Source organism: Humulus lupulus, chromosome 4 (genome assembly GCF_963169125.1).
Source record: "Humulus lupulus chromosome 4, drHumLupu1.1, whole genome shotgun sequence".
Taxonomy (NCBI): Eukaryota; Viridiplantae; Streptophyta; class Magnoliopsida; order Rosales; family Cannabaceae; genus Humulus; species Humulus lupulus.
The window spans coordinates 78,392,568-78,415,327 of record NC_084796.1 but is presented as its reverse complement, the minus strand read 5'-3'; the positions used below and the strand labels follow the sequence as shown (position 1 = coordinate 78,415,327).

General features: G+C 39.4%; 1 protein-coding gene across 1 annotated transcript; it reads left to right on the top strand.

The window, feature by feature from the left end:
- The first annotated feature begins 19,480 nt into the window (after positions 1-19,480).
- LOC133832317 (uncharacterized) lies at positions 19,481-20,431 on the top strand. Its single transcript, XM_062262679.1, has 2 exons — positions 19,481-19,909; positions 20,366-20,431. Exons 1-2 carry the CDS (start codon positions 19,481-19,483, stop codon positions 20,429-20,431), a joined length of 495 nt encoding a protein of 164 aa, XP_062118663.1.
- Positions 20,432-22,760: the final 2,329 nt, after the last annotated feature.

The following is a 22,760-nucleotide window of genomic DNA, read 5'->3' as shown; positions in this document are numbered from 1 at the left end:
GTTCATCAGGCCGAGCTACTCGCCATGGGGTACTCTAGTCTTATTTGCGAAAAAGAAGGATGGGACTCAGAGCCTGTGTATAGACTACAGGGAATTGAACAAGTTAACTATTAAGAATAAGTACCCTTTACCAAGGATTGACGACTTGTTCGATCAGCTACAGGGTAAGAGGGTGTTCTCGAAGATTGATCTTTGATCTGGTTATCACCAACTGAGTATCAAGGACGAGGATATACCAAAGACGGCCTTCTGGATGAGGTATGGGCACTATGAATTTCTAGTCATGTCGTTTGGTTTGACCAATGCCCCAACAACCTTTATGGACCTTATGAACAGGGATTTCAAGGACTTTTTGGATCAGTTCATCATTGTCTTCATCGATGACATATTAGTGTACTCCAGTTCAGAGGCAAGAGATGAGTTTCATCTTTGACAGGTTCTGCAGAGGTTGAGAGAGCATCGGTTGTATGCTAAAATTAAGAAGTGTGAGTTTTGGTTACCAGAAGTGACATTCCTTCGACATATTGTTGGTGCAGATGGGATTAAGGTGGACCCATCTAAGGTGGAGGCAGTTAGGGATTGGCTGAGGCCAACTAACGCCTCAGAGGTTCAGAGTTTTCTCTATTTAGCGGGTTACTACAGATGGTTTGTGGAAGGCTTCTCGAATATAGAAGCACCGATGACAGAATTGACACGGAAGAATTTGATGTTCGCCTGGTCAGACAAGTGTGAGAATAGTTTCCAAGAATTGAAGCGGCGACTTATTACTGCACCTATGTTGAGTCTTCCTTTAGAGGGAGGAAAGTTTGTGGTTTATTGCGATGCGTCAAGGTTGGGTTTGGGCTGTGTGCTGATGCAGAACGATATGGTTATAGCTTATGCGTCATGACAACTGAAGGAGTATGAGAAACGATATCCTACCCATGATTTGGAGCTAGCAGCGGTGGTATTCGCAGTAAATGTTTGGCAACACTATCTGTATGGGGAGAAATGCGAGATATACACCGATCACAAGAGTTTGAAGTACTTCTTCACACAAAAGGAACTGAACATAAGGCAGAGACGTTGGCTGGAGTTGGTAAAAGACTATGATTGTGATATTCTTTATCATCCAGGAAAAGCCAACGTAGTGACAGATGCATTGTGCCAGAGGGGCCCAGGTCAGTTATATAGTTCCACCCAGATTTAAAGGGAGTTAGCTGATGAGATGGCCAGAGCAGGGATAGAATTGGTGGTGGACTGGTTAGCCAACATTACTCTGCAGTCGACCCTATTAGAATGTATTAAGGAAGGATAGTTGGTAGATGCTCAATTACAGGAGGTTAGAGAGAATGTCTTAGCGGGAGTAACTAAGAACTATTCTATTTCTGAGGTTGGTTTACTACGGTATCAGGTGCGGATTTGTGTTCTACCTGATGTGGGGATCAGACAAGAGATATTGGATGAATCGCATACTACATCGTACTCACTTCATCCGGGTACCACGAAGATGTATCAGGATCTACGGACGTTATATTGGTGGCCCGGGATGAAGAAGGATGTGGTGGAGTGCGTAGCCAGATGTTTAACCTATTAGCAGGTGAAAGATAAGCACTAGTGACCAGCATGGTTGCTTCAACTTTGGGTATTCCCAAGTGGAAATGGGAGGATATCACGATGGACTTTGTGGTAGGATTACCCAAGACTGTAGGGCTTCATGACTCGGTGTGGGTGATTGTGGATAGATACACCAAGTCAGCTCATTTTCTCCCACTAAAGATGACATATACAGTGGACCATTTTGCAGAGTTGTATGTGAGGGAGATCGTACATCTCCGTGGGGTTCCCAAGTCTACAGTATCAAATCGGGATCCTATCTTTACCTCAAAGTTTTGGGGTAGTTTACAGAAGGCTATGGGAACTCAGTTGAAGTTTAGCACGACTTTTCAACCTCAGACTGGTGGACAGTCTGAGAAGATGATCCAGGTGTTGGAGGATATGCTTAGGTCATGCGTGATCACTTTCGAGGGATCGTGGAGTAAGTATCTCTCGTTGATTGAGTTTTCATACAATAATAGTTACCAATCAACGATTGGAGTGGCTCCCTATGAGATGTTATATGGGAGAAGATGTAGATCACCCATTCATTGGAATGAGATGGGTGAGAGTATTTGGGGCTAGACACGGTTCAGAAGACAAATCAAGCTATTGAGAAGATCCGAGCTAGGATGCTCACCTCATAGAGAAAACAGAAAAGCTACGCTGATCCCAAGTGTAGGGACGTCGAGTTCCAGGTTGGGGACAACGTGTTTCTTTGAGTTTCACCACTATGAGGGGTGAGGAGGTTTGGGAAGAAGGGAAAGCTGAGCCCTAGGTTCATCGGACCTTTTGAGATCCTGGAAAGGATCAAACAGGTGGCTTACAGGTTAGCTTTGCTACCGTCGTTGTCGAGAGTTCATGATGTGTTCTATGTTTCTATGATCCGGAAGTATGTCTCTGATACGACACATGTGTAGGAAGAGCTAGAATTGCAGATAGATTTGTCTTATGAGGAACGACCGGTTCAGATTTTAGATTGGAAGGATAAAGTCCTACGGAATAAGACGATTCCTCTGGTTAAAGTGTTAGGGAGGAATAGTAGGGTCGAGGAGGCGACCTGGGAGCTTGAGTCAGCGATGCGGGATCAATATCTTGAGTTATTCAGGTAAAATTTGAGGACGAAATTCTCATTAGGAGGGGATAGTTGTAACGACCCAAAATCACTAATAGGGCTTAAGGGTCTTGATTAGTATGCTGGGAGGTCAGAACTGGATTATGTGTGATTTATATGATTAAATTCATGATTACGTGATAAGCATGCTTATATGATTATTCGGATATGTGAGAAGCATGGTTATGTGTATTAGTAATCATTTAGGCCCTGATTAGATTAAAAGGGCATATTCGTAATTTTTGCCTGTTGAGGGCATAAATGTAATTACTTGCGATAAATTGTTGAGACCACATTATTATGTGGATATATTTGTAGCTTGTGACTAGAGGCGATCTTGGTGAGCGGTTTAGCAAAAAAGTCACGGTGGGGATTTATACTCGGCTCAAGGGAGCCTGGGGGTATTTCTGGGAATTGGGGAAATATATTGGAGACTATTTGACATTGAGGAAAATAATTGGTAATTTAGTTAGGTGTCGGGAAGTAAGCGGAAATTATTAGGGTCACTCGAGGAATTAGCGGGAATTGGAAACAAATGACCAAAAGACCCTTAGAATGTTTAAGGGCTTAGGTTTTAATGGGAGGGACAAATGGTCATTTGATTTAAAAAGGGACAAGTGATATTCTTCCTTTATAGACTTAGTGGAATGTTTAGAAAGTAATAGAAGCTGAAAGAAAAGAAAAGAAGAAGGAGAGAAGAGGAAAAACAGAACATTGAGCTTACCCTTTCTCTCCCATTCAGTTTCCCCTTTCTTCATCATCTCTTGAGAATTTTTGAAGTTTTAACTCATGGAATGCCTAGGCTAGAGCTTGGGATTAGGATCCTTGGTGAAGCTAAAGGATTTAGCAGGAGTTAATTACTCAATTGAGGTAGGGTTTAAAGGTGTCTGTTGAGTTTTCTGAACTTTGTTAGAATTGAATTCTGAACTTGAGTTTTGGATAGAAGTTAAGGGAATTAAGCTTGAAGAATTGAGGAGCTTAAGGCTGGAAGGATACTAAGGGTAACCTAGGGTCGAATTCCCCATCAAAGGTAAGAAATTCTAAGCTTGATCATCTAAGTTGCTGGGTTAGTTCTGATTTGTGCTGATGAGTTCTTGAGTTTTGAGTTCAAATCTTGTTTTCTTTGTTAGATGGTGCATGTGGCTAAGTTTTATTTTGTTGGGCTATGTGGGATGAGATGTAGGGGATGGTAGGCCCAATTTGGTGTATGGTTGAGGTTTGCAGGGGGTGTAGGGAGTTTTGGCTCAAGGAAAATCGAAGGAGAAATTAGAGGGTGTTCTGGTGCTGTAAGTAGCACTGTGGCGTCAGCCTTAGGGCGCTACAGCGCTAGGTCTGGGTTGTCTGGGTCTTTTGGCTCTGCTTGTAGCGCTGTAGCGCCCACTTTGTTGAGCTGTAGCGCTACCCTACCTTCAGAAGTGGATTTTTGAGTAATTTCTTAGCGTTTTTCTCGGGGCTCGGGGTTTGATTCCACCACCTCGTTTGGTGGAATTAAGGCTTCCCGAGGGCTTGGGATTGGTCCCTAGGTTAGGTTTCAGAATTGAATTTTAGTAATTGTTCTAATTTATGGTTGTGACTAGGTGTACGCTAGGGCTCGGACGGGATCGTGCTTGAAAGTCGATTTCGCTAGTCAAAGCTATCGGAATCAAAGGTAAGAAACTGCACCCGGTTTTGTGGTTATGTTGGGACTAAGAGTTCCCTTTTATTGTATATGATGTCATAGATGGTATTATTCCATGGGGACATGTAATAAATGGCCTAAGAGTGCTGAAATCAATATTTGCGCACAGGACGCGACTCGACCACTGGTAGCTGAGGGTAATTAAATAATCATTGAGCTTGGCCTAAGCGAGCCAGAGTCAGTGGGTTGAACACTGGGCTCGGCCTAAGTGGGCCGAAGACAGTGACGTATACAGAGGGTGCGACCTAAGGGCGTCAACCCTAGATATTATGTGAAATGTTTATTGATGTTAAACTGATTGTTGGCTTGTAGATTTATATCACTGTTTATGTGAGCTGTATGACTTGTTGTATATCTGATTGATGATTCGTAAAGTGTCTATGCTATGTATTATAGTTTTCTTGCTAGGCCTTGGCTCACGGGTGTTATGTGGTGCAGGTAAAGGCAAGGGCAAGGTGGACCAGTCCTGAGTTGGAGAGCTTTGAGGCTGAATGTACATAGTCAGCACGGCCGATGAGTGCTACAGAACGGGAGAAGCCTAAATGTCTGTTTTTCCCTTAGAGTGGCCAATACATGTTTATAACCTGGAATTTTTGTAAATTGTCTTTTAAACTCTATTTCTTTTGGGATCCCTTATACAAAATGTTTATCTAAATGAAATGCATCTTTTATGACCAAACTCTTTTAACCCTAGTTCAATTATAGTGTCAGTAACATGTTTCTAATTAAATGACTTAATTAGCAAGTCTTGGACCTTTATAAACACACAGTGTAACAGTCTTGGCTACCCAGGGCATTACAGTCCACTCAAATTGAGATTGAAATTAGTAAAGGTGGAAGAGGTGGTGTTGTTTCAGAAATAAATCAAGTTGATCGAGATGATGCTCATCGCTTTGTCTTACAAAATATTAACGATGTTCAACCCTAAAATGAGTAAGATACTTTTAATTCTAATTCTTTTGAACAATTTAACGATATAAGTAGTTAACTTTGAAAACAATAATGAAGTTTGGATCACTCTATTTTCAGGGGAGCATATCAATTGGATCAAAAGTTCCTATCCAACTAAGTCGAAGAATAAAAAATTGCTACAAGATGAACATTATCGAAATTTTAGCACTTGGTTAGAAAATCAGGTACAAAATTATTGTTTTGTGTTTCGTGGGCCTAGTTTTAAGTTACGATGATATTTTTATATTTCATATATCTGATTTTTAAAATTTTTGTTTGTAGGCCCTAATTTAATTGAGCAAAACACCTAATATAGTGTCAGAATCATTAAAGGCCCTATGTTTAATGTGATTAAATATCATTCTTATTATATAAATGATACTCAATTTAACACAATGGATCGTGATAATAGTAGAAAGACACAAAATTATGGTGTTAGCATTGTCGCCAAAATCTTTCAAATATCTAGTTCCAAAGATAAAAATCTCGTAGAATGTGATATGACATTCTACGGAGTTATCAAAGAAATTTGGGAATTAGATTATATAAATATTCGAATTCCTCTTTTTTTATGTGATTAGGTTAAGAGTGATAGCGGGGTTCAACAAGAGAACTTCGAATTTACATTGGTTGACTTGAATCGAATAGGGTACAAATCTTACCGATTTATAATGGCATCCCAAGCCAAGCAAGTTTTCTATGTCACTGATCCTTTAAATGCTCTATGGTCGGTTGTGTTAACAAGCCAACCAAAATTCTATCACCTAAAAGAATCTCACAACGATGATGTTTTACTCGAACAAGAAACTTTTGTGCTTGACGCACCACTTCCTGATGTCACCATTGAAGATGAAAACATTGGTTTACATGAGGATGGTGAAGGTTTATGGTTTGAAAATTATGTGTTACTTGACAAATTAAGTGGTTTTTACATGGAAACAATATTAGAACAAGATACTTTGCATTTTGTTTTTTTATCCTTTGGTGGGAAACCACTGCAATACTTTGTGAGCTAACTTTTATTATTCTTCAAATGTTGGTACACAAATATGGATTCCCCTTTATATGATGATGATGTTGACCCATTTGGCAATGACAATGATGAGAAGGGTGAAATCCCACAAGAAGTTGAAATTTCGAAGATATATAGGGGTAAAACAGTTTGCGCTGACGTCATAAAGGCTAGAAGTGAGGGTCAAAAATTAGTGGTTGAGTATAATCAATTGGGGATATCAATTGGAAAGGGGACAATGAAGATGGCAAGTTGTATTGGAGTGTTGGCACGTTGTCACGTTCCTTTGAATATCGATGATTGGAGGTTGGTCCCAAATTAAACTAAACAGCTAATTTGGAAGGAAATTAATGTAAGCTTTTAAATTTTATTAACTTGTATGTGAGTGAACATATATAGTTGTTTATTAATTTATTATTTATTTTGTTTATTTATGTAGAAATTATTAGATGTACAGGCCACATCTAAAGCAAAAGTTTTGAGTGAAGCCGGGGACCGATGGAGAGATTGGAAGAGTTGGCTAACAAAAAATAAAGTTGAAAAGTACAAAGAAAAAGCTCCTGAACTTCTTGCCCATCCACCAGATGCATGGAGCAACTGGATCAAACAAGATGATTGGGAAGGATTCGTTGCTAAGAGATGATATCCTCAATGGCTGAGCTAATAAAAAAGAAACAAGGTGCGCGGGCACAGAACAAATGCAATCAGTGCACAGGACAGGGTTGTTACAAACATATAGAGCAACAACTTGAAGCAGAATTAGGCCATGAACAAACAGATTTTGATAAAGCTGATATGTCATTAAGGATAAGAAAGGACAAAAAAGGAGAGTCAACTGACGATGTAGCATCAATTATGGAAAAGATTGTGAGTATAATTTTACTTCTTTACTAATTAACATTTTTAAATGGAAGTTCGTATTAATTATTAACTAATTTGATTTTGTATATAGGTTGACTACAAAAAAAAGGTAGCAGAAGGAACTTTAGTGGTTAAAGGATCAAAAGAAGTCCTAACTTTGGCTTTGGGCACCCCTAACCATTCTGTTCGTGTTAGGGGGATGCCTAAAGGTGTCACCCCTACCCAATTTTTTAAGACACCAATGCCTTAGAGAAAAAGACAACTCGAAGTAACTACTTCAGAACATAGTACAAATATCCATGAAAAAAAGATGCCTAAAGAAGTTGCTCGTGTAGTCATTGAGGTAGCCCCCAAAGAGATGGCTAGGGTACAATTTCCTAATTTGAATGCAAGGATCACGTTGGTAGGTCAAACAGTTGGGGTACCAGTAGCATGGCATAAACATCTAATTATCGACGAAAGTGATCGGGGACAGGTAATGTCTATAAGTTATTATCGCCAATCTAATTTTATTTTGATATTTATTTTATTTTAACTTTTCCTGGGTCATAAGTAGAAGAGAAAGCAAGAAGATATTGAGGCGATGCTACCTTCCACTCAACATCCATAACCCCAAAGCTTTCGTGTCTAGAGCCATTGACACAGGAGGTAGTGTCAATCTCTCATAATGATTCAAAATTTATGTCAAGGACTTTAACCTCTTTATTGAAGTTTGTATCACCATGGGGTAATGACCACCACAAGAAGATTAATATCCCATCGCATGTTTTTGGATATAACATGATTTCTACGCTTTTCAAGGATGATGTGACACAATTTTGCAACATGGACAAGATTGGGAAAACTCCAATGATATTGTATTTTAGGTATATATTCATGTCTTTAATGATTTAAAGTTGAAATTATATCCATGACTTTTATAATTAAATATGATTAATTTCTAGGTTGTTTGATGTTATACTACATACCAACGGGTTGGATAATTTGTACGCATTTCAAAATCCAAGTGAAGTTAGTGTAGGTCATGAGAATAATCGTGCTAAAGCACTTAAAGATCGATTCATTCAAATGGGCGGGAAGCAGTTCCTTAGGTTTCCCTACAATAACAAGTGTATATTGAGTTTTAAAATGTTAAGTTCATATAGTCATCTTCTAAATATTTGATTGTTTGTTTTCTAGTGAACATTGGAAGTTATTGCTATTTCAACCTCACTCACATTCGGTGGCGTTCTTGGATCCCATTAACCTTCAGTTACGAATTGAGATTAAAAGTATAGTTAGGCTGTAAGTTTATATAAGTTTCATTTCTTAAAGTATATTATATTTTTACCAGTACTTGTTTGCTAATTAAAATACTTTTACTATGTATAGTGCCTTCATGCTATATGATAAAAAAAAGGAAAATAGGTTGTAAGTCTAAAGTACTATAGTCCAAAGGTAAGTGACATTCAACTTTATTAAACATTAGATTGAAATTATATGTATAATAACATGTATATGTAATACACTTTTATATTTGTCTATGTTAACAGTGCCGACAACAACCAAAAACCATAGAGTGCGGTGTCTATTGCATGAAGTATCCTAGGGATCTCATTTCACAACAAAGAACCAGAGCATATCTATCGAATAATGTAATAATTAAAAGTGTTTACCTTTTAACTTTAATAAACTTATATTTTAATTACTTATATTTTTGACATGTAACTTATAATTTCAATTATTTGCTGTTCAATTCAGATTTTCTGTATACTGGCACTGAACTTAATGAAGTTCAAGAGGAGTGGGCAAAATATATTCTACCGCATCTCACTAAATGATGACATGCATGCTCAGTACCTATGTGAGGGGATTTAGTCATTTATGGAACTTTGTATTTCTTTCATTAGAAATTGTTAGAACTAATCAAATATAGTTACAATCTAAAAAAATTATAGGTTGAGTTAATTTAGCTTTTCGATGTGCATACTGTGCTAAATATCCATTTTATGACAAACTAGTTGTTTAGGAACTTTGCTAGATATCCATTTTATGACAAACTTTTTTGGAACTATGTATTTCTTCTATTTAGAAAGTGTTAGAACTAATCAAATATAAAGTTAATGTTACCAATGTTAATTTAATTTAATTTTTGATGTGCATTCTTTTACTGCAATTGTTGCGTTTATTTTGAAACCAGGGGGCATTGACAACATATTTGTAGTGTCTTCTGGTGTGGAAACTTTGCAACAATTAACTAACTATTGGCATTGCCATCAATGGCAACACCTAATAATTGTTGTCGTTGCTCGCAACAGCGACAATGTTTAATTGTCAGCGTTGCCAGCAACGACGACACCTAATAACTATAGGCGTAGCTGCCCCTACGCGGACATAGGCAAATATGACAGTTAAACACTGTCACTATTGCGAGCAACGCCCTAAGGCCAAGCCCTCTATTTATCTAGCTTACCCCGACTCGCTTAGTCCTAGCTGCATTCAGTACGCTTATCATCAGCCCTAACACCCTCAATTCATACATTCATATAATGCATAACAACCATACCATCACACAGTTCATATATTCAATTACAGGGAACCTCAATCTCATTCACAACCACATAGGTGCAGTTTTCTTACCTCGAATCCCAAGAAATAAATTAAGAGCGGTCCTGAGCATGATCCTCAGTCCTTAGCCTTAACGGTAATCCTCGTAAGACACAACAATGGATAATTATCAATCTCTAATCCAAATAAATTTTAAGGAAACAAAAACTAGCTTCCGGGACCTCAAATCCTACTAAACTGGGTAGTAGAATTCGTCTCGAGCGCTTAGGTTTGAATCCCTGAGCCAAAAACCTTATTCTTAAGGGTCGCGGCCAACCCCTTGGATAGAGACCTAGTCTTCCCTGTTGGAGGGCATCAGCTGCAACTTGCACCCCTCCAGGTCGCGGCATGCCTGGCGAAATAGAGCCTCCCGGCCTCCTAAAACACGTGGGCCGCAGCGCCTGAAGAACAGGACCACGACCCGAGCCCCTAAACCCAAAAAAGCCACCATTTTCCAGCGTTTCCCTCAAGCCTAAAACCCAAAAAATTCAACCCCAAATTCTCAGCAAATCTCATAATTGAACCCAAAATACTTATTCTTATATCCCAACCATCATAACTAACCTATAACAATTTTTCTTACACCATCAAACACCCAAAATCATATAGGAAACCAAAACTCATGCAAACTCTAACTTTTAACAACAACACAACTGAATTCAGTAGTTAGATATTTGAAACTTACCTCAATAACCATTAAATCCTCAACTTCATTCTTTCAGTTCTTGAGCTTTAATTCCCAAACTTCCCAGGTGATTCTTGTCAACTTCTAGCCTCAATCCTCCAGACCTTCTTACTAAATTCCCTAGGTTCCCTCTTCCAAAACCTCAAAGTCCTCTTAGGCACAAAAGAAAGAGAGAAACGTGTATGAGAAAATGTGAGGGTGAAAGGTTTCTGTAATTTTCCTATTAGTTCTGGTAAGCTCTAAAGTGTCAAAGATAAACTTAACCCCAAAAGACAGAAGTGCACCTCATAAAATTCTGCCTTCTTTAATTGTTCCAAGGGTAAAATGGACTTTTCTCGAATTCTCGCAAATTCCTCAAGTCATCCTATCAATTCCCAATTAATCCCAACATATCCAAATAATTACCAAATACTTACTCATTACTCAATATACCCCAAATTATATTCTATGTTCCTAAAATACCCCTAGGCTCACTCCGAGTCAAGTATTAAGCCCCGCTATGACTATTCCGCTAATCTGCTCACTAGGATCGTCTCGAGCCATATACTACAGATATATCCACATAAAAATGTGGTATCAACCATTAGTCACATATAATCACATTTATGCCCTTAACAGGCCAAAATTACAAATATGCCCTTATAAACAGTAAATGGCCCACATGCATGTCTAATACTCTTAAACATGCATATAATAAATTCACATAATCATATTAATCATGCATGCCACATAGCCATGCATTTAACCAATTAAATACACACACGAATCCAATAATGCCCTCCCGACATGCTAATCAAGGCATTAACCCTATTAGCATTTTTGGGTCGTTACACACTCTGTGAGTTCCAGGTGCAGAACTCGCCTTATGAGAATGTGATATGTGAGTTGAACAGAAAGAAATAAAGGCAGGAAGCCACCTTAGAGAACATACAGGAGGTGCTGAACGACCTACTACAAGGGAAGTCAAGCGTACCCCTTCCCAAGGAAAATGAGAAGAAGTATGAGAAGGGAGAGACCACCATCCCTGTGGATGATAGGAGGACTCGACCTTCCACTAGTATCACTCTTAGGAGGAAGCACCATGAAGGGTCTGGGCCAGTGAGGCACCCCTAATAACAAAGGCAGAGGGACGACGTTGGTCATAGAAATGAAACTGAAGTCACCACCAAAGAAACACTCCTGACCTAAAGGAGGAACCTGATAGGAGAAGGTCAGACGTAAGGAAGACACCTCCTTTGCCCCCCCCCCCCCTCCCCCCCCGCCCCCCAAGGATGTTAGCAAGGGTAAGACTAACCCTTCCGACCTCAAAGACTCCTTTAATAAGAGGAGATGAGAGTTAGACTCTGAGACGTGAAGCCTTCGGAGCAAGATAACCGCGTCGGTAGGACACTTTGATGATGATGAATTTGATTACGAATCACCTTGCACTAGGGAAATTCAGATGGAGCGGATCCCTGCCTATTTCAAGGAGTACTCACATGACCTCATACGAGGGTACTACTGATCCGAAGTACCATTTGGATGTCTTCAATGACCTGATAAAATTGAAGGGAATCAATAGCAGGGCAAGGTGTCATTATTTCGCAGTAACCTTGAAATGAGCCATTTACAAGTGGTTCAAGAGGTTAAGACCAGGGACCATTAGGATGAGTTTCTCCAACAACATCACGTTGTTCGTGACTACACTATGTCAGGTACCAGTCTAGCGAACATAAAACATGTTTAAGATGAAAGCCTAAAAAGCTACATGCACAGCTTCAACATGGAAGCAACTAAAGTATGATGCATAACCCAAGGGGAACTCAAGATGGCCATCACGGCCGAGGTGCGCTTGGGCAACAAGGTTTGGGATAATATGCTCCGAAGGGAGGTCACTGACTTAAACAATTTTTATGAAAGAGCACAAAAGTATATTCGTGTTGAAGATGGCATGAGAACCTCAAGATAGGAAAAACGAACCCCCATCTAAACCGTCGGCTCATGAAGGCTCGAGTGGCACAAAAAAAGGAGAGCCTATGAAGGGCTGAGGGATGATCGACAAAGAAAACACACACGAGGAGGTGAAAATGGGAAAACACCATGTACATTCTATACAGAGTATAAGGGAGCTTATACTCATCATAAATGAGAATCAAGTTCCCTTCAAAAGACCCCCGCCAATGAAAAGGGACCGATCCAAAAGAGAGACTGACAAGTATTTTCAATACCATAAGGATATGGGCCACGCCACAGCGTAGTGTACTTAGTTGAAGGTGGAAATTGAGGAACTCATTCACAGGGGGTACCTTGGTAGGTATGGCAGAAGGGAGAACCAAAAACCTGAGGATAGGAAAACTTCACCGCGGGCACGAAAGTGAGCCCCGAAAGTGCAAGGAGAAGTAAGGACGATCTTCAGAGGTCTAGGGTTTGGAGGACAGTCAAGGAAGGGGCGAGATCGGTATTCCAGGGAACCTAGGTGTAGTCCGCCCGTGCACCATGAGCCTGGAACAATGACCCCCAAAAAGCATTAAAGGGGAAAATGATTTGATAACCTTCATAGAGGAAGACGCATGAGGGGTACATTTATCCCATAACGACCCCCTAGTACTGACCATGCAATTGGCCAATATGGAAGTGCACCGATTTCTTATGGATAATGGAAGCTCCGTAGATATCTTGTGTCACCCCACTTTTGAGAAGATGGGATTGGGTATTAGGAACATAAAACCTTGTAACACCTCCCTAAACTACTACATAAAGGATTTTCAGGGCTCGCATGAAAAAGTGAGGTTTTTAAGGACGTGGGGCGCGAGTCCTCTATTTGAGATCCTTAAAAAGTGAGGTTTTTAAGGACTCGCATTGTGAGCCCTAAAAGAATGTTTTTATGATTCGCATTGCGAGTCCTAAAAGAATGTTTTGAGGGCTCGCATTGTGAGTCCTGAAAAGTTTTATTTTTAATTTTTAAAAAATTAATTGGTAGCCAAAGCTCCTACCGAAGCTCCGGCGATTGTGGTTCGAGAAAACATTGTCTGGATTTCGAAGCCTAAGGCTCAAGGAACGTCGTGGTGGTGTGGTTCTTCATGGAACAGAACGTGGTGACCAGATTGGAGCCAGAAAGTTTCAGACTCCATAGATTCTGACGAACACCAAAAATGAAATTCGGTGACTTCTAACCCGATCCTTGGTTGGGTTTCCTCACATGAATGTGTTGAGCATGATGGTGGTGGTAGCTCGACTCACAATGACCCAAGGTGGTCGGAATCTCTTCGGAAACATTGGGGAAACCCAAAATCACAGGCGCTGCCATCCGCCTTAGGGGGAACGTGAGGGTTTGGGCTTGCGTGGGTTGAAGCTTTGGTGGCCTCTGAAGCTCCCTGGCTGGCGCGTGTTGCTAGTGGTAGCGGGGAAGGTGGCGGTCAGGCTCTACAAAGTTTCAGGCAGGAGAGAGGGAAGGAGAGCTTTAGGTGAGAGAGAATCCGAGAGAGAGGAGAGAGAAGATAAGGGGGGTTTAGTGGGAGATAGGGTTTGTTTTATTTATTTATGTATTTTTAATTTAGTTATTAATAAAACTTTAATTTTTTAATTTATTTATTTATTAATTTTTTAGGGCACTCAAAGTGTATCCTTAAAACTCTTCACTGACTCAAATTTCCTCATAATCTTTTAGGACTCGCATAAGTAATTAGGGCTCGCACCGCGAGTCCTGAAAGATATTTTTTAACGACTCTCATTGAGTGTCCTAAAAAGTCCATGAACTTTTGTTAAAAAAAAATAAAACTTTTAGGACACACATCAGATTTTAGGGCTCGTACCACATGTCCTAATAGAAGTTCTTTAAGGACTCTTAATGAGTGTCCTAAAATGTCTAGGAGATATTTTTAGGGCTCACATCTAGGTGAGTGCCCTAAAAAGTGTCCTTAAAGCATGTTTGTTTAGTAGTACTATATGGATTTACTGGAGACTTTGTACAACCCTTAGGGACAATTGAGCTAGTCCTCACTATGGGAGAACAACCCAGACTGACCACTGTCATGGAAAACTTTTTCGTAGTGGATTGCGCGTCGAATTTCAATGCGGTAATAGGGACACCTTCCCTAAGAGAATTGAAGGAAGTAACCTCGATATATCACCTATTTTTTAAATTCCCAAATCCTGGGGGAATAGCTAGCATTAAAGGAGAACAAAAGGAGGTGAGAGTGTGATACAATATTTCCCTTCGTACCGCAGCAAGGCCACGAGAGCCCATGGTAATGGTGACACATGGAGTTATGAACTCAGAAGAACTTGACCCCTATGTTTCAGAGGTGCCAAGGGCTGAACTCATGGAGGAATTGGAAGAGATTATTGTGCTAGAAGATCTATTAAGGAAGTTGAAGGTGGGAAGAGACCTTCGAAAAGATATAAAGAAGAAGCTGGTAAAATTTTTTAAAGACAATCTCAACGTATTTTCTTGGAGTCATGAAGACATGGTGGGGACAGATCCTTCCATCATGTGCCATCACCTAAAAATTGACCCAACGACAAGACCAGTGAGGCAAAAGAGGCGAGTGCTTGATTGAGAGAGGTATGCAGCCCTAGAGGAGGAGGGGGATAAATTGAAAACCAATGGATTCATTCGCGTAGCATTCTACCCAGTATGAGTATCAAACTTGTACTGGTCCCAAAGCCAAACAGGAAGTGGAGAACTTGCGTGGATTTCACTAACCTCAACAAGGCTTGTCCCAAGGATAGCTTCCCGCTTCCAAGGATAGATCAGTTGGTGGATGCAAACTGTAACGTCCTGCGTTTCAGGTACCTTGAAATGACTCGGGTCGGGATTGTTTTCCCCAAGTTAAGAATATTATTTTAAATAATATTATATTTGTTTGGAATTTATTTCCACGAGTTATTTCTAGAAAATTATGAATTTTGTGTTTAAAAGTCAAGATAAGACTTTGGTCTTGGACCGACACAAAAACCCTAATCGGGTAAAAAATCTTAGAAAATAAAATGAAAAAATATGGCAAATATATTTTGGTCATAAAATACATTCATAAAAATTAAAGTTTGGTAAAAAAATAATAACCTAAGAGAAAATGGAAATTTTATGACATTTTGGTGTTAAATGCTTAATTTTACCGAATTGAGGAAATTTATTCCATGAATGGACCCCAGGTTAAATTTTATTGTGTGATTAATTATATTAAATGTGAGAGACATTTAATTTAATTATTATGTTTTAAGTTTTGTTTTTAAAACATAATAAGAGTGGAAAATATTATAGAAAGACAATTTTGATTTTTCTTCTTAGGAAATAATCATTAACCATTTTAAAAAAATATATGACATAAATAGAATAAAGGGTGGCCGGCCATGTGGGGAATTTATTTGGGTAGACCAAATTATTTATGTTTAATACCCATTTTAAATATCAGGGTTAATAGGCAAGTGGATGGTAAGACAAACACTCAAGTGTTTTAAGATATTTAAGAGTCGTTTAAACTCTTCTAACCCTCCCCAACACCGACCCCCTCTCTCTCACAATCACACTCATATTTTTTTTTAAAACTCTCCCTCAAGTTTTCTCTCCATTTTCAACCTCAAGAACACTAAGAAGGCTTGGAAGCTTAAGCTTTGGTCTAGGAAGGGTTTCTCTAAGGTAAAGTTTAAAAAAACTAGACATTTGTAAAGTTTTAAACCATAGATCTTTCAATAGCTAACTATATATGTTGTTGGGAGAGTTGGTTAAGGTTTTGAAAGAGTTTTGAAGGATTCAAAGCTAGTAGAAACGTCAAAACCTAAATCAAGAACAACAAGAGGTAAAAAGTTTACTCTTTATGGTTGTTATTGTATGGTTTTTATTTTTTTAAGCATTGTTTTGTATATTTAATGCTTAAAGTTTCTTATTGGTGATGTTATGAGGCTATGGTTGTTCCTTTATAATTTTTATGATGCTTGTGTGTTGATTTTTTAAAATTGGGACCAAAATCCCTAAGGGGTTTTGTTGAAAACCCTAAAACAAAAGTACAAGTTTTGAGCTGTGACTTCCAAGGGATCAAGCTTCCACTGTCTATTTATTTTGTAAAATTGAATTGTACTATGATGTTTTTGAGATGGAGTACATACTATTGAGCTTTGGAAACACTCAAAAATATTTATAAATGAGTTAGTTATGCTATTTCAAAGTTTAGGTAAAAAACTATTTCAAGTTTGGACAGCCACTGTATAGATCAAATTAACCCAGTTTTTTCTACAAAGTTGTGGACATATTCTTGGCATAACCTAGTATTCCACTGTAAAATTTGGTAAAAAAATATTGAACGCTTTGAAAGTTATTAAGTGCCAAAGTTTGGAAAAAATAAGAACTTGAAGATAAGGTCACTTTTACCTCAGTTTTGGAAAATATTTTCACCAATACAAAATGCTCCTTTTTACCTAATATTTTACAAAGACCTGAATGGTATACCAAAAATGGAATTGGGAAATTTTGGTAACAATTGAGTAAGTAAATTTCAAGTTATGACCTAACAAAGTATATAGTTAAAAATGTGAAAAAAATGAGGTTTTCACACTTAGTGTAAAAATGAGATTTTGGAACTTAAGATAAAAAGTACATTTTTTCATATTGCAAGATAAAAACTTGGTAAGTCTTAAAAATATTTTGACCTAAAATACCACTTCGAGATTAGTGAGAATTATTTTATTAAATAATTTTTATTCTTTCTAAAAATAAAATATTATATTTATTAATAAGTTTATAAATTAAAAGATGGTTTAAAACCCTTTATTTTGAGAAAATAATTAAGTAAAATATTTTTCTAGTAAGTGAACTTGATTAATTGACTTCAGAGAATAACCTAGTCAACGTAAGAAATTATTAACGATTTTTCCTAATTAAGTTAAAATTAGGCTATTTTCTTAAAACAGTTTTTTAGAGATTAAAACCTTAAGAAAAATAAAAGGAAAATTAAGAGATTGTTTTCTTGAAAAATAATTAAGGAATTTAATTAGTATTTTCTTGATATAATAGTGACTAAAGTCTTTTATATATTTAACTGCATGTTGAAAGTATGGGTTAATAGCGAAACTTTTAATGAATAAGATTTTTGGCGAATTGTGAGAAAATACTATTGCGATACACGAGCCTAAGTATCGAGACCATAGGATAGGTCTCCCCGAGACTTAGGGTTTAGTCTCAAATTTTTTAGTACGAATTTCTTGACTGGGTTTATAACATTGGAGGGTGAAATTTTGCTGAAAGCTAAGGACTCCAAGTAAGTCAACTTCTATTGTGTGGCTACAACATGAAACGACTATTGTATTGTATGTTAGTATAGAGACACATGCACATATATACACTGTCGTAGAAAGTTGGCATAGAGACGTTAGTCTAGTGGATGTTGATTCAGAAAATATGACCGATAGATATCCGTCATATTCTAGATGGATGATCCCCGTCACGCTGCTTGATTTTATTATGTCCGGTTCACTTCTACGATGAGTGGACAAGAGGTGAGGATTGCTGGATTAAACTAAGGGGTGCCAAAATGAATGGGACCTAGGGGTCCTCATGCTTACTTAATAAGTGAAGGGTTAGAACCCGAGCAAGTACTCTGTTAAGTTATTCCCCGATAGTAACCGTGAATATTGGCCATTCAGTGGGAGTGCCTAGAGATACTAGGGGTTGCCAAGTTTCAGTGAGGTTGAACACCCTAGGGGCAACTACTTACCAGCACCACTGATTAATATAGAAGTCTATGTAAATCCGTGTAACTTCGATTATAATCTTGAATAGTAACAATGCCCTAGGTGACTTGACGGTTACCCTTGTGAGGGATTTACTCTTGGATTAGTAGCGATGCGCAAGGTAACGCGATAGTTACCCTTGATGGGGGTATTTATTGGTTAGATCTTAGTGTTGAGACTCGGTTCTCTCTTATAGATTAATATTTATGCTGGAGGGCGTGTTACGCCCGAATTGTTGGAAATTGTTGAGCGTTGGTCCCGAATTATATTGTTATATATTATATCTGCTTGCTCTGGGATTTTCTAAGTGTAGGGATGTATAGGTTTATATGAAATAGTTGTGATATATTATATTTGCTTGCTCTATTATATTTATGAGTTTATGGATTTATCTGTTTAAAGGAAATAGTTTTCCATTGGTTATCAAGCATCACCATAAGTTTTCTAGGACACTTTTGCGTTCTTTAAATTGATTGCGTAGGGTCTGGATGGATCTGGAACCCTAATTTTGTGAGCTATTGTTGTTTATAGACCGTAACTTGGTCAGTGACCACTTGTCTTCTCTACATGATTTTTTTTTTAAAGTTGAACTTACTAAGTGTTTAAGCTTACCTAGTTGTTTCCTGTTGTAGGTAAGAACATGGGAAAAGCAGAACAGTGAACACATGAGTCTAGTTTGTGAATGTACATGTGAACCGAACTTTTGGGAAGCTGTTTTGTTTTGGGAAATGTGATTTTATTTTCATAAACTAGGCTCAGTTTACTCTTCATAAACTATGTTTGTATTAAATGTTAAGTATGTCCATACAACTTTTTAAAAAGTTTTTTTTATACGGGTTTTTGAGACATTTTGTTAAATGAAAACATTTATATCTCTGCATTATTGAGTCTTGAAAATCCGCGACGTTACACAAACGTCGAGCACGAGCTACTTGATTTCATGGATGCATATTCTGGATATAACTAGATTCCTATTAATCTAGCCGATGAGGAGCATACCTCATTCATAACAGATAAAGAGCTATATCATTACAAGGTAATGCCCTTTGGGTTGAAGAATGCGGGTGATACCTACTAGAGATTGGTAAATAGGATGTTCGTAGATCAGACAGTAAGAAACATGGAAGTATATGTAGATGATATGTTGGTGAAAACCAAGAATGCTGAAGAGCTCATCGGAGACCTTGGTAAGATGTTCAACACACTCCGGGCATACAGGAAGAAATTAAACCTACTCAAATGCACATTCAGAGTCTCATGGTTGACTCTTGGGGCATTGAGGCTAACCCTTATAAAATCAGAGTCCTATTATAGATGAATCCACCTAAAAGAAAAAAGGAGGTACAATGTCTAACAGGGAGAGTAGCAGCAATCAATAGGTTCATTTCGAGGTTCTCGAACAAGTGCCTCCCCTCCTTTGACATCCTAAAAGGGAGCAAAAGGTTCGCTTGGGAGGAACACTACGAGAGGGCCTTTACTAAGCTGAAAGAACACCTCGGGAAACCGCCCCTACTTGCCAAACCCCTAAAGGGTGAGAAACTATACTTGTACCTAGCAGTATCTGAGCATGCCATAACTGCCGCTTTGGTCAAGGGAGAAAAGAAGCACCAACAGCCAGTGTACTACATCAACAAACAGTTAATAGATGTGGAAACCCGATACCCGGAGATGGAGAAGTCAGTGTATGCCTTGGTAGTGGCATCAAGAAAGTTGTGTCCCTACTTCCATGGTCATGTCATCGAGGTACTGACCAACAACATTTTGAGGTAGGTCCTGCACAAACCTATGACCTTGAGAAGACTGCTGAAGTGGTCAATTGATTTGAGTCAATTCGATATCACCTATACACCGAGAGTTTCCATCAATGGGCAAGTACTTGCAGACTTCATAGTTGAGTTTACATATTAGTCTGATGAGGGAAAAGAAACAAAAGAAAATCAATCAGTTTGTAAGGAAGAAAGAAAGCTAGAGGAGTGGAGCCTCCATGTGGACACAGCGTCCAATGAGGGAGGGGCCGGAGGCAGCATAGTGATGACTGGGGTCGAGGGGAACACGATGTAATGTTCAATAACGTTTGGATTTAAGGCTTTGAACAATGAAGTCGAATATGAAGCACTTCTAGCTGGCTGACGGTTAGCCAAAGAGCCAAAGGTAACACACTTGCATATTTTTAGTGACTCACAACTGGTGGTGTTTCAGGTGAAAGGTGAGTATCAAGCAAAAGGTCCCAAGATAGTTGCATACCTGATAAGGGCGAAAGGCTAGTTCGACCAGTTGAAGGAATATACCACAGAGAAAATCCCATTGGAAAGGAACATCAATGTTGATTCCCTTGAAAAATTCACGTCCACAAGAGATGGAGATATGCTCGAATCTGTCCCCATGGAATACTTATCAAAATCAAGTATCGCTGAAGAAGAAGTTCGCACAGTCTGTGACCCTAAAGAGTCATGGATCGACCCCATTGTGGGATATCTGTGCAATGGAACCCCACCGTTGGAAAAAAAAGATGCTTGTAGGCTAGTTTACATGGTTTCCCAGTACGCTCTAGTAGATGGAGTCTTGTATAAGAGGGCCTTCTCTATCCCGCTCCAACGATGTATTGATGAAAAGGAATCCAAAAAATTTCTAAATGAGATACACGAGGGTGAATGCATAAATCATGGAAGAGGGCAATCCACAGCCAAGAAAGCCATAAGGCAAGGGTACTATTGGCCCACTATGGAAAAGGATGCCCTTCGCTATATGGGGATTCGACCTGATCGACACATTACCCACAGGCAGAGGGGTAGCAAAGTATGTAGTGGTAGCGGTGGATTACTTCACCAAATGGGTCGAAGCAGAACCCCTCGTCAACATAACGGCCATGCGGATCACCACCTTCGTGAACAAGTCCATCGTCTGCACATATGGAGTGCCCTACAAAATCATTTTTGATAACGACACTCAATTTGAAGGGGTAAAGTTGGAGGAGTAGTTTAAGGAGAAAGGAATAAGGAAAATTTTCTCAAATGTGGTACACCGACAAGGAAATGGGCAAGTGGAGGTCATTAATAAGGTTCTCAAGAAAAACCTAAAAACGAAGTCAGAAAAACTAAAGGGAGCTTGGGTCAATGAGCTACCTAATGTACTTTGGGCCTACGGAACCACGTCTCATCCGAGTATCGGTGAGACCCCTTTCGCCTTAGCATATTGATGTGAAGCTGTCCCCCAGGTGGAAATAAAGATTAATTCTTTCACTGTACATGCTTATGAGGACCAAGTTAACCATACGACAATGGCTAGAAATTTGGACCTACTGGAAGAAATAAGAGAGAGAGCATTCAACGTAGGAAATTAGTGCTGAGAAAAGTCCTCCTAAACATGCAAGACCCAGTGGCAGGTGTGCTACGGGAGAACTAGGAAGGACCCTACAAAGTCGCCCAACTGATACCCCCAAACAATTGAAAACTAGCACAGCTGGATGATATTGTGGTACCCCGAGCATGGAACACAGAACATCTCAACAAATACTACTAGTAAGACTTTCACCTCCAATGAGGGAATGTCCACAACTTAGTTGTTTTATGTTGATGATAATAGTTAAAATTCAAAGAGGTTGCCCAAGCCACCTCATGGTAGATGAAATGTAGCCGTAAGTGCCTTTGTAAGCACACATGCACCCATCGTCAGAGTCAATGTTCAGAAGAAAATAATTTAAGTGCATAGTGGAATGAATCCCGCCAACCACATGGGGGGAAAGATAGGAGGGCACTCCCAAAAAAAAAGAAGGGGGGGGGGGGGGGAAGAAAAGGGCAGTCAAAAGTACTTAACCTGATAAATCTTGCCAACCACTTGGGGGCAGGTTATTGGCATAAAAATACACTTATGAGGAAATAAGGCCTACGGACCTCGATAGTAGAACCCCTCAAGGTTGTAAAGATTAGCTACCCTTACAAAATTAGAAAGGGTTAGTAAGTCCCAAGGGACCCCCACATAGAAAAAAAAAAACAACAATGATAAGAAAATGAAGCCCCCAAATGGTCCTTCATATAAGTCTAGAACGACGAAAGTCGACTAGCCAAAAAGGGTCTCAAAGAAGACACTTGTAAAAATAGTACTATGTGTAAATGTGGAAATTTTTCCTTGTGAATTCTATTCACAAGTGAAGCTCTATACTACGAGACATCCTAAAAGGGCGTCACATGATGGTGATAAGGGCGTCACCTGATGGTGAGGGAGTTGGGATAAGAGAGCCACCCTCGCTAAGCGAGGGCCTTCGGCCGCTTGCCAATCCAAACGTCACCCTCGCTATGCGAGGGTCCCCAGCTGGTCGTCCGTGTGCGCCCCGTTCCATCAGGCATCGAGCCTCGCCTGCACTCGGGAGAAGAACGTCAGCCTCGCTACGCGAGGCACCCTCGCTATGCGAGGGTGAGGCTTTGTTGTGGCATCCGTGCCCCTAGCCTCGCGACGCCTGCACCCGTGGGGAGGAGAGGCAGCCTCGCTATGCGAGGGTGCTGCCATGTTGCGCCACCCGTGTCTTCAGCCTCGCTTTCATGTGACCTGCATAGGCCAACCTCGACTCCTAACGCCTTGGCTACACATGGCACCCACA

What these genes read in the sequence shown, in the direction of transcription:
- LOC133832317 (XM_062262679.1), top strand. Translation starts at nt 19,481, where the DNA reads ATGAATCCACCTAAAAGAAAAAAGGAGGTACAATGTCTAACAGGGAGA. An exon ending in TCCATGGTCATGTCATCGAG is followed by an intron (nt 19,910 to 20,365) that starts GTACTGACCAAC and finishes GTGGTGTTTCAG; the next exon opens with GTGAAAGGTGAGTATCAAGC.